The following is a 13,214-nucleotide window of genomic DNA, read 5'->3' as shown; positions in this document are numbered from 1 at the left end:
TCTTGGCCCCCAGGGCACCTGGATGAAAAGTGGACCCCTGAGGACCTGGCAGGAACTCTACTGCCTTTCAGCTTCTCACTGAATTAATCAGATTAGGTTACCAGAGGATCTGGGAAACAAATGGCAGTTGGTAGGCAAGTGAAAAAGGGCCTGGCACAAGCTCAACAGCTCCAGGGAAGTTTGAAGCTCCAGAGCAGCACTTTGGTCCAGAAAGCATCTGGGCAGCCCTGGAGTAGCACCTGGGGATGCAGAGCTGCCAACACATGGTGGAACTGCCCAGGAACAGCAAACAAACAGTCCCACCCAGGACTATGCAAAGGAACACAGAGCCACAAGCTGTCAAACAGGGCTGTTATCCTCACTGGTTCCTTCCCCTCCTAGCCAGAGGCTATTCCACTTAGTCCAAGAGAGGGACTGCAGCTGCCGAGCCCTGCTCTCCCCTCACTGCCCTGCTTGCTGGTCTCCAAACCACAGGTGCCACTGACTCCCACTCACCAGCCCAGTTTCCTCACCTGCTGGCAGAAGCAAGGCTTTGCCTGCACAAAGCTCTGGCACTCAAAGCTACTCAAACCCAGCTCCCCAGGGCAGCACATGCGTCAGCTGGGCACATGGGACTGACTTGTCACAAGCTCATGGAGTGCTGAGGTTAAGTAAGTGGAATAAGACATTCCTTTTTGCCTGCTGACTTATGGCTGTTCAGTCTTGAGCAGCTATCACTCACAGGCTGTGCATCCTCCCCAGAGCCCACCCCTACCTGGCGCCTCCTGCACTCCCTTCCCGTATTCAGAGAGCTCTGAGCAACACTTAATATCTGAAGTGCAGCAGTGATTAAATTGGTAGCTGGGCTGGAAGTAGAAAGGGCTCCACTAAAGTGGGCTCAGGAACCAAAAATGTCTGTTCAGCTTTATAGCATTTCCTACAGTGTCAGCACACTGTAGCAGCGAGAAGCATTCCTCAGCAACTGGAAGGAATTGCTAAGCCCATTAATAAAATTAAGACAGCCAAGTTCTATAAGAGAATACATCCAACCTTAGGAGCCACTGATGTCTGTGCTGCAGGATGGGGAAGAAACATTTACCAAAGTGGTAGCAGAAAGCAGAAATCTACAGCCATCATCTCTCCTGAGACATGACGCAGCAGCACTGCTGATTGCGTGTCTGCTCCTGAAGAACAGAGGTCACAATGTGCCTTAGAACTGAAGTGCTGCTGACAGACAAGCCATTTGGAACTGATGGTGAAGAGCTGTGCAAGTTTGCACCAAAAAGCAGGGAAGGCACCACAGGTAGGACACAACAGCAACTGCTCACTGGCTGTTCCTGCAGGACTGAAGAACAGGAGACAAGCCAAGGGGAAAGAACATCTCCTATTTCCCTCCTGGCAGGGACTTCACCACGAAACATACATTTTGTAGAGGGGGGGTGGGGACAGGCAGGGCAGGGCTGGTGGAGGGGAAAATCAGGGAGATAAGGAAATCAGGAAAATGCCCTACAAATGGCTAGTTTGTGCTCACAGGAGTATCCCAACCCTGCAGGTGTCAAAGGCCAGGTTGGACAGGGCTCTGAACAACCTGGTTTAGTGGCAAATGTCCCTGCCATGGCTGGAACAAGGCAATTTTTATGGGCTGCTCCAACCCAAACCATTCTCTAGCTCTGTGATTCTAGGAATGTCTTACAGTCACTGCAAACAGTCAGAGGCCAGTATGGCTGAAGCTTCCTGCAGGCCAACAACTCCAGCAGTGCTCCTGATGACAGCCCTGGTCCAACAAGATGGACACATGCTTGAGTGAACAGACAAGTGCAGGTCCCAGGAAGCACAGACTTGTCCTGTTAGCTCCACTGTGCAGCACCAGAGCCCAGACCCAGGGACGGAGGGGAAAGGAATGACCACGGACCACTTTTGAGACCAGGCAGGATGCAGACATGGCTTAAGAGGGAGCTGGTTGATGTCACTGCAAATCACTGTCAGCTTTCAAATGTCATGGTGACAAAGGGAGGCCTGATGACATGCAAACACCACCCCACCATGTTAGAAGGATCCAGGGAACATCAGACATCTCAGTCTCACTGTAGCCCCTGGAGAGGCTGTGTAATAAATCTTCCTGACAGCCACTTCCAGCAGCAGGTGGAACAGCCAGCATGGATTTACCAGTGGCAAATCTTGCCTAACTTGATTGCCCTCCAAGCTGCCCGTGTGGAAGACAGGGGAGCAAGTGTGGTACACCTTTGACACCATCTCTGCCAGTGTCTTCAACAGGCAGGAGCTGGACTGCAGAAGCAGATGACTGACACTGGTGGGAATATCAGGCTCAAAAGCTGTACAAAGTCCAGCCAGCAGCTGATTACCAGCAGCATCCCTCAGGGCTGACATGGGGTCAATACAAATCCATGTCTTCATTAACAAACTCGATTAACACCAATTATGGGACAGACTATTAAAGAACTGTTATTTTCCTGCTCCCACATCTTTGCCTGAGAGCCCCTTAATTTAAAATTATAGCAATTCGGAGGGGTGGGGAAGGTTTACATTCTCCATTTCAGGGGAGGCTCCTGCCTTCCTTAGCATACTCCTGTCTTTCCAAACCAAGACACCAAGTCTGCAGATGACATCAAACTGCTGGCATGGCTGGGGCAGGAGATCCTTCTCAGAGGGACCTACACAGACTGGAGAAAGGGGCTGATGGAGGGTTGATGAACAGAGGCACACAGTGTCCTGCCCCAGGACAGAATAAGCTCTTGCACCAGCACACCCTGGGGCAGCTGTCTCAGCTCTGCAGCAAACAACCTGCCGAGCTCTCAGGGAGAACACGGGTACAGAGGCCAGACAGACACAATAAACTGCTCCTACAGATAATCCATACAACTGTCTGGAAGAGTCTGCAACTCAACAGTGACTTTCTGCCTCTCAAAAGCCTTTGAAAGACTCCCTTTGAACACAGCTTCTACCTTTCAAAGCCTTGCAGGTACACAGAATCCCCTAAAAGGGTGTGATGAGAACATCAGGCCACACCAAGTCAAGCTGGCTGAAGCATGGAGCAGATCAGTCAGCTTCCTGAGAACACAGGGACGGAGTATGAAGCCAGGGAAGAACTGAAAGCCAGCATCAAGTGATGGAACCAGCTTTGAAGGTTTAACCCAGCAAGTCAGCAGCTCTTTCTACCTCTGTTCTAGAGAGCTATTTCAGCCCAGAAATCATAATTCTGCTTGAAATATTTGCTGCAGACTCTTAAAACCCACATCTCGCATAAAAAATGGAAGATGATCTGGTAATAGGCTAGAATGTAGCATTTCACTGCCACCAAGTTGCTTTGAAAGCATCTTGGCCAGTGGAATATTTTTTGGTAACACAAATGATTGCATTAAAACAACATGTCAGTCATACCAACATCACTTGTGATATTCGTTAAAAGGCTCAAGTAAGGGCCTAGGGTTCACTACCACTGGCATGCTCACAGCACTTGAAAAACAATTAAATCACACACTTGGCAAGCGTGAAGTGTGTCACAGGTGTAGTGAGACTCCTACCCAGGCTCAGGATGTGCACCTCTTCCTGGACATGTGTTTATTCTGCTAAAGCAACCAGTTGGTCAGATTTAGATGCTATCCACAAAAACACCAAAGCTGTCTACACTGAATCTGTCATGTCACAGAAACCACAGAGCAAATGGGGTAGAAAAATGGCTTGTTAGATAAAAATTTAGAACATTTCATCCTCCAGTACCACAGAAGTATTTAAAGTAAATATTTTGATTATTTCTGTTGGCACAGGCAAGGTCTCTGCTGATGATGTAACTCAGAGCAATGATATAAATATGAATATACACATATATATTTGGGTTTACTAAAACAATTAAAGCAAGCCACAGCACTCACAGCCAGCTGGGTGAGAGCTCCCCTGTCCCACCAATCTTCTATGGGGGAAATCCCTACTTACATGTCTCACATAAAGTATCAAATTGTCAGAGATCACAGAATCCAGGCTGGTTTGGGTTTGAAGGGAACTTAAAGTTCATCCAGTTCCATTCCCTGCCATGGGCAGGGACACTTTCCATTAGACCAGGTGGCTCCAAGCCCTGTCCAGCCTGGCCACGGACACTTCCAGAAGTGGGACAACCACAGCTTCTTTGGGCAACCTGTGCCAAGGCCTCCCCACCTTCACAGGGAAGACTTTTTCCCCAAAATCCAATCTAAACCTCTTTCTTTTTAGCTTAAAACTGTTCCCCCTTGTCCTATTGCTATCTGCCTGTGTAAAAAGCCACTTTTTAAATAAAGTTCCTGCTTTTTATAATTGTCACTCAAGATAATTCATAATTAATAGCTGGTTTGGGTAAGGATGACAATCCATATGAATTGAAATCCTGGAAGAGGAAGATGCTTCATGCTTTGACTTCAGAATGAAACCAGCAGCACTTCTGGATGCTTCAATTCAAGCACAAAGCCCATGTGGTGAACTGGGGGCAGCTCCCTGTGCAGGCCCTACCAGCTTCATGCTGGTTTACATTCCCCTGGGTGATGCTACTCTATTTACAGTCCAAACTAAACAGACATAAGCTAGGTATGGGCAGAGGCCACATGCAGTCACCTCACTTCCCTAAACCACAGCTAGAGTCCCCTCACTAAGCCAGCACTTGTGTTTAGACAAGCCTGGACCAGGACTTGCTGCTATCCCATGTTTCAGATGTAAAAGCCCATCAGTCTTTGATACAAAATTGCATTAACTGATACAGCAGGGAATGACAAATTATAAATAGGAGGTGGCTTCAGAGAGATTCCAGAAATGGATGGTGAGCAATCACTGTGGCAAATCAATGCTCTGGCTCAGGGGATCAGACAGGGACCAGGTTTAGTTTTACCCTGAAAAGGCAGTGACACATAAAAAGCTAATGGCAGGTGGTCACTCTGCATTCTGTACATCTCACAAAGATTTATGAGCAAGGCTGAATGCTGGAAAAGCAACGCTGAAGCTGCTTGTGTCCCTCTGCAAGGTCAGCTTATTGTATTATAGAAACATTTCCAGTGAAACTCCTAGAAGTTAAGAGTGTTCTATTTTGTCCAGCCACAGGAAACAAGTTACAAAAATCCCAAACAAATCAGCATTAAAGAAAAACAAATCATACCATTTACTCTCAAAGAGTGAATTTTCAGTTATTTTGGTTGTTTTCAGAGCAGCAAAGACTATATTTAAACTTAGAGTTTAAAGCTGGAAGGAGACTGATTTTTCCAAAATTTGTTTAACAAGGAAAATATTTAACAAGAGAACACACAGATGTATTTTCTAAAATACTGATCACCTGTAAGCACTGCATGTTATGATTATTATGAATGAAAACTGACATGAAAAATTACATAGGTGTCTAAATCAGGAATTTCAATGTCCTTGATTGTCAGCTTGATGCGAAAAGAGAAGCCTGACTCCCGGATCTGGCTGTTAGCAATGTGTGGTGTTGTGCTCATTAGCCTGCAAATGCAGAAAAGTAAATTTCCTCTGAAAATCATTTGAAGACTTAGGTATTTAAGAAAGGTCATGTTTCACTACAGTGAGAGGGGGAACATCTCAGGAGTGGAGGAAGGAAATAAAATTTGTCTCCCTGAAGCTGTGCAGGTTGGAGCTCCATCTCACAGCCATGCTCTGGGTTCCACTGCTTCCATTTTAAGTTCACAGCAGCTTTAAACATCTCTGCACAGGCCTGGACAGACTATACTCACCATGAGCTTGTTCTTAAGTCCATTCATGCTGAAGTGAGCCTCATGAAAATAGGCACCTAAATCCCCACTAAATCATTCCTTCATAGAATCACAAACTGGTGTGGATTGGAAGGGACCTTAAAGTTCATCTCCCTGAACACCCTGCCATGGACAGGAACACCTTCCACTAGGCCAGGCTACTCCAAGTCCTGTCCAACCTGGTCTCAAAATTTTTAGCAAGTGAAGTTTTCCTGCTAAGGCCCATGGCCCAGCTCCTCAGGCAAGCTGCACCTTTCCTCCCTGTGCAGATCAGTTTGCTGCAGCCCAAGAAAGGAGATTGCAGGGACAGCTGTGGCACCTCCCTTCAGAAGGACAGCTGAAAATAAACTGCAGACTCAGATCCCAGGATTTATACTGGGCACCCTCACCGTGCTGGGGCCATACCATCATCACTAGGTCAAAAGGTTCACTCAGCTGGGGATCCTGTCACTGCATAGCAGGGGCTGCCATTCCCCTGAAAGGCTTTGGGTTTCTCTTTCATTCTTTACCCCAGCCCTCTGCACAAACACAGTTTTTGAAAAAACATGTTTCAGTATACTTAATGCTCCACCTGCCCTCATTTGTATTCAAAAGTTAGAAAGAATAAAATATCAATTTATACAACCACTTACATAATATTCCTCTCTCCCAGCCTTCTTAAAACTGATTGCTCTAATATGCACAGTCTGACAGGCCTTTTTGACTTATGGTATACAATAATCCTCAACTGGGAGCCAGTATACCAATTCAGAAGTCCTATATTTTAATATTAGTCAGTTATTATCTCAGTATATTACAAAGTACAGCACTTGTGATGTCTCACAAGCCCCACAGTACCTAGTCTGAATTCTAAATCTCTAAAACTGTTTGAAATAGAAAGAGATCCCAGCCCAAACACTCCCTGTTAAAATAAGCAAAAGACATTATAAATTGCAAAGAATAATGCCAGGATGATGGGAGCTTCATCTAGGTTACAGCTGAGATTTCTGCACATAAATGTACTGAATGTTTGAGCACCAACACTGAACATTTCCAGCCATGGCAGCAGGAGCTGCAGTACCCTGTGCTGCTGGAGCAGGGACTGTCCAGGCACTGCATTCACTGCTAATTCCTGCATTTCTGCTGAGCTGGTTTTCAATCTTATCAAGCCATGTTGATTCAGACAAGTATGCAGCATGGAAAACTTGTCTCCATCTCTGATGCAGGCTCAAGAATTTCATTTGCACGAGTCAGAAAGCTTTCAGCACACATTAGGCACAACAAGCTTTCCCTAAAACACCTTTGCTTTCCAAATGAGCTTTCCATGTGAGGCCAGAACTCCAGACTGCCCAGCAGCTCTAGTGGAGATGAGAACTTTTCCACAGGCAGCACTAAGGGACCAGGGTCAGCACTTCCAGCTGCTGCCATGAAGGAAGTTGTTGCTGCAAATCCCACCAGCTCCCTTGCTCAGTGTTTATGGGGAGCAGCGGAGCCTGACGCATGGAATCACTGGGTCGGATAAACAAAGGCTGAGGAAGGAAGCAATGAAGATGCACATTTCCCCTCCCAAATACCCACTTACTTACTAAAATGCAGTTTCCTCCCAGGCACCCCGTACTGAGTAAATGATGTGGTTGTCTTCAGCTTCCAGAAGCCAAACCAACCAGCTGAAAGTGCCCCAAACCAAACCAGGGGAAGGGTTTCCTGCCCTGCTGCCAGGAGCAGCAGCTCTCCCAGGCTCTAACTGCAGCTCAAGGTTAGCTCGTGTAGTCTACAGTTAATTCTGCCCACTCAGGAGATTGCTTGGAAATAGAGATGCAAGGGAAAGACAATTGAACCCTTGATGAAAACACCAAGGCAAAACAGGGACTGAGTAAGCCAAAAGGAAGAAAATAAAAGCACAAGGTTGATAAAATAGCACTTCAGATTTTAACTATTTTGTCTCATAAATTCCTTGTGTATTGTAGGCATTTTCCAAGCTATCTCACTTTATTCTGAGCCCTGTGGGATGCTACTAAATTCCCATTTATAACTGAAACCCAAAAACCCCATTCCACTCACCCAAGTGATAAACCCTATTTTTGACAGTGCCATATTTCACTTTGACGAGCAGTGTTACATGCAGCACGAGAAGATTGCAACTTTTATTTTTCCTGGCAGAAGAACACCTTCAGAAAGGAACTGTGCACAGCACAGTGGGAAAGGTATGACTCTCCCTAGATAACTTTCTATTCCAGGAATGAATGTATTTTTAGGCAATGCAGTCACCCAATCTTAAAAAATGCAGCCTGATTTATGATGCTATCATCAGCAACTTAAAGATCAAAAGCTGAACTACCTTAAAACACAGCTGTGATGCCCCAAAGATGGGCACCTGAACATTCATTCCAGAGTTATCATGCCACTGGAAGTTGTGTTATCTCCTCACCTTTCAAGGCACAGACTGGCTACTGCCTTTCAGTGATTAAGAAATTCTGTGTCCAGAGAAAGGAAGGAAGCTGGGGAAGGGGCTGGAGCACCAGGAGGGGCTGAGGGAGCTGGGAAAGGGGCTCAGCCTGGAGAGAAGGAGGCTCAGGGGGGACCCTGTGGCTCTGCACAGCTCCTGACAGGAGGGGGCAGCTGGGGGGAGGGGTCCTTCTCCCAGGGAACAGGGACAGGATGAGAGAGAACAGCCTCAAGCTATGCCAGGGGAGGTTTAGGTTGAATCTTATGGAAAAGTCCTTGCCAAAAGTTGCCCAGCAACATGCTGGAGTCACCATCCCTGAAAGTGTTCAGATAGTGTACAGTTGTGGCACCCAGGGACATGGATTAGTGCTGAACACGGAGGTAGTGGGAGAATCCTTTCCTCCTTCTCCCCTCAGGCTCCAGATTTTGTCCCAGTGTTAGCACCTCAGTGACTCTTCCAACAGTCTCCAGCCTGCTGTGATGGGCAGGGTGCTCTCTAATATCTCACTCTGGTTTCTGGACTGTCCAAAAATTCTGCTGCTTCCTGCTTTGTTCACAACCTGTATGAGGAAATTGCAAACTTGCTGAGCAGCAAGTGAAAATTGTCCAAACCTTTTGACAGAGATGGCACCTTATAAAGCTCTGAGGAGCAACAGTTTTAGAGCTCTGGCTCAGAAGGAGGAATAACAAACTGAGAACAACAAACAGCCTCCACCTAACCCAGAGTTACTGCACAAAGTACCCGACTATTCAGGAAGCAGCTCCTGAATTACCACAGGTAGCCAGCACCTGAAAACAAAGTCAACAGCAAGCACCAAGGTACTGCAGAGTACTGTAAATGACACAGGAGTTATTTCATGAGCAACCCACTTCTCCTTGGAACAGGCCAAAGGGAAACAGAGAGTAAATCATCAAAGGGGAGACAGAGGATAAACAATCTTTGCTGTCATCCTTTGTGAACCAGTCCTTGAAGGCAAACAAGCATTGCTATTATTACACTGGGAGATGCTTTACCAACTAGAAGTAGCAGGATGTTTTTCCCTTAAGACTCAATTTTCATACGAGTTTACTCTTTGCTTTTATCTGTCACCCAGGAGACAGAGGAGCAGTTCATACCCATTTCCCACTACCTGCAAACACTGGAGAAGTTCAGCTGCCACCAATAGCTCATTTCACCAACTGGTAGCAGTTTTCTTGATGATTTCTAAATGTTCACTCACATTTAACTAATATCTCCCTTTCCATTCTGCATTAGACACAAAACCATTGTCAAAAATAATTCAGTGAATATAATTAGGTTAATTATTGAAAATACAGGACTGACGTTCCTCCAGCAACATTCTGCAGGCACTGAGGTAGACAAAGTACAGCTGAAGCCACCCTGCAGGTTCCAGACACGGTCTGTGGTGCAGGTCTGTGTGGCACCTGCTGCTTCCAAAGAGGGCAGTGACACAGGCTGCAGGCTCAGAAACATCACTTGTAATTTAAAAGGTTATTTTGAAAATACAGCTTTGTGGCTATAAATAGCCAAGCCAGCTTCTCACACAGCAAGTACACAATGGGTCTTAGCCACAGTGGCCCAGATACCAGAGCAAGTATAATTTTACCTTTGTGAACACACACAATATTTGGGGCCACCCTGCACTTCAAACAAACTAACCTGATTTGTAAGATTGGTCTTAGGTTTTGTGGGAGCAGCTGCCGAGTCTGACAAATTAAGTCAATTGACTTGGTTAACCCTTCCATTACCTAAAAAGACCTGATGCTCATCCAGAGCAAGTCTCATGTATTAAATTCTTTAACCAAAGAAAAATATTTTACCTGATCTTTCTGTCAACAAAGACAGCTCCTTTCAATGTGTAGGATTTCCTTCTGCATTGAGTGGCCATTTGGTTGCACAGGTATTAAACAAGGGCAGACTGTCACTACCATCTGCCCTGAAATGTAACATTGTGTTTCTAATACTAAGAGAAGTTATTTAAATACCCTCACATGTACTACATAATTTCAGCTGTCAACCAGTGCTCCGAGGATACCCAACCTAACTGGCCTTGGCTGATGCTTTACCATAGCCAGCATCATTCTCCAAGCAACATGAAAACAAATCTATTTTGGAGAGGTTCAGAGAAAGGAACTCACAACAACCTCCCCAACCATGCTAATAAATGTTTTCATCTGATAGAGATTTACAGACTGAGGATACACATGCACAGCAAAACCTTTAACAAAACAGTGTTTGTTCCATTGAGTGTGCAAGAACATCTTGTCTCTCCTCAGCAAAACTGTTATTACATCCATGGGACGTTGGAACGAAGTTTTTATTCCAATCACTAAGGTCACTCTCCCTTTCTGCCAAGTTTGTGAAGAAACACTTCACGTAAGCAGCTGGCTGGTACTGCCAGCATCTGCTCCACCACTCACTCATCCAAGCTCTTCCAAGTATCAAGCCCTAGGTGTTACTGGTCAGTGTCACCTGATACTGTGCTCCTAAGGCACATATGATACAATTCTGTATCCTTTACGTATCCAGAATTCAATCTGCAGCCTGCCTGTCAATACATGGCCTGCCACAGTCTCCAGGAGTGTGACCTTGCTGAGCTCACTGCCTGCCATCAGAGCCCAGCACTTCACCAGACACCTCACAGTACCCAGAGCAGCAGGAGAGCCAGGCCCTTCGGAGGGGATCACAATCCATCCTGGCTGGAAACCCCTCATGAAGTCATCCCAACTCTACCATGCATCCACCTTAAATTCAGCCTTCTTGGCTGTCAAAATGCTGTGAATAACCTGCTTTTCAGTGGCTGGTTCTTACCAGTGTCCACAGGACTACTTATTTACCTGATAATAAATGTACACGTGCTGTACTGGAGGCTACCAATGCAGGGCAATTTATTTGCTATTGCTACACCAAACTCCACAAATAACCAAGAGAAAGGCCCATCCATTACAAAGGTCACTGCTTTGCCAGCTGAAGTCTTATTCAACCAGACAGTCTGTAAGCTTGCACGCTCTTTACTTCACTACTTATTTTTGGAAGCCTAAACCAAACTGAATACATCTCCCTGCCCCTTGCTCCCTGACAGCCGGGAGCCAGCAAGCTCCTGAACCACCCTGTACAAGTCCCAAATGCTTCTGTAACATCAGCCCAGCAAAGAAGAAATCCTGATTAACTCAAGAACTACCCTGCTATTTGTGCTGTTAACACATTATTCTTTACAAACACGTTAGTTCCAGATGTTATTCCTGAACTGTGCTTTTTTTTCCCCCCACTCCTGTTGCTACACTACATGCTTAATCTACACTATCTTGAGCTAAAAAAATTTTCTTCATGAAGCTGGCCTGGATCCAAATCAGATTCATTCCGCTGACCACATGCACCAATCTGGGACACTGATTTCACACACCCTGCTAAATCCTCAATCAGTCTTGGACAGCAACAGGTTTCCCAATATTCTGTGGAGCCAATTTTGCATGTTCCCTTGCATTCCTGCTCATTTATACAAGAGCAGCCAAAGCTACGGATGGAACACAGCACATGTTTCTTGACAGTCAAGGCTTTACCGCTCGGCAGCCAATTCCTGCAAGCACTTTGTATCATCTTCCCATTTGGATGACTATTAATAGAATCTATGTCGCTTATCGGCTGTGCGGCCACCCTCTGCTCCCTGCCAAGGAGCAGTTTGAGGAGTTTCAAAGAAACTCTGGTAAAACACAACACAGGAATTGGCCAGACACCCCTGATCTTGCAAAATTCGCACTCCTCCCGGGAAATTTTCCCGGCATTTCAGGAGACCCCAAACACATCCTAAGTTTCCAAAAAATTAATAAATTGGCTGCCTGGTCAAGCCCGCAGCCCTGCCAGCCCCCGCTTTATTTCGCTAATTAACCTACTTAATAACCCTGTGAAAAGTTGGTACATCCCACTGCCCGACTGGAAGCACCTCGGTGTGTTCTCTGACACAGGCTGAACGCGCCCACGGCGCTCGGACCGAGGCGTACCGAGCCCTTTGTTTACCGACACCCCCGGCCGGAGCTGCAGGTACCGCTGCGCCCCCGGCCCGGTGCTGACCGAACGCACACACAGCCGGGCCGCCTCCCCGGCCCCGGTACCTGGTGCAGGGCTGTCAGCCCGTCCACATTGGTGGTGTTGATGCGGGCGCCGCGGCCCAGCAGCCTCTTCACCTCCTCGGTGTCGCCGCTGGAGCAGGCGGCCAGGAACACGGCGCCCTCCTCGAAGCGGACGCGGGACCCCCCCGCGCCGCGGTGCCGGCCACGGCCGCCCCCCGCCGCCACCGGCTCCTGCTCGGTCAAGGAGCCCTTCCAGCGCCGCAGCTGCTCGGCCCGCCGCAGCCGCGCCGACTCGGCCCGCTTCCCGCCCAGGTGCTCCGGCTCGGACATCGCCGCCGCCGCTCTGAGGGCCGCGCGGGGCCGCGCCGCGCTCAGCCCGGAGCGGGGCGCAGCGCCCCCGCCGCCATCTTCGCTACGCCCCCGCCGCCGCCGCGCCCGCGCCGCCGCGCGCCCCGCGGCACCCCGGGACATGTAGTTCGGGCGGGAGCGGCGCCGCACCTGCCCCGGGGCGGCCGCAGCTCCCGGCGGCCCCCGCGCGGCGCCGCACCTGGGCGCGACCGGGACTACAACTCCCAGCGGCCCTCGCGCGCGGGCGCGGTCGGGCGCCATTGCTGTGGCTTCATCGGATCCCGCCCTCCCCGGAGTCACGGAACGCCGGCACCGCTGAGGGTGGGGAGGAGCTGCGGGAGCATCAGGCCCAGCCTGTGCCCGATCGCCACCTGGTCACCCAGAGCACTGAGTGCCACGCCAAGTCGTCCCTTAGACCTCGTGCCTTCAGGGATGGAGACTCCACCACTGCCCTGGCCAGCCCCTTCCAACGCCTGACTGCTCTTTCCGGGAAGAAATTCTTACTAATATCCAACCGAAACTTTCCCCTGGCACAACTTGATGCCGTTTCCTCCGGTCCTGTCCCTGTTCCCTGGAGCACAGCCCGACTCCTCCAGGCTGTCCCCTCCTGTCAGGAGCTGTGCAGAGCCACAAGGGCCCCCCTGAGCCTCCTTC

General features: G+C 48.3%; 1 protein-coding gene across 1 annotated transcript in view; it reads right to left on the bottom strand.

The window, feature by feature from the left end:
- Positions 1 to 12,618, bottom strand: part of PPP1R12B (protein phosphatase 1 regulatory subunit 12B) — a 133,916-nt gene extending 121,298 nt beyond the window's left edge. Inside the window, exon 1 of the mRNA XM_030965587.1 lies at positions 12,255 to 12,618. Coding sequence (XP_030821447.1) covers positions 12,255 to 12,542 — 288 coding nt within the window. The 5' untranslated portion in view covers positions 12,543 to 12,618. The remainder of the gene's footprint in view (positions 1 to 12,254) is intronic.
- Between the last annotated feature and the right edge of the window lie 596 nt (positions 12,619 to 13,214).

This window comes from Camarhynchus parvulus, chromosome 26 (assembly GCF_901933205.1).
Source record: "Camarhynchus parvulus chromosome 26, STF_HiC, whole genome shotgun sequence".
NCBI classification, from domain to species: Eukaryota; Metazoa; Chordata; class Aves; order Passeriformes; family Thraupidae; genus Camarhynchus; species Camarhynchus parvulus.
This window is presented reverse-complemented; position numbering and strand designations above follow the sequence as displayed.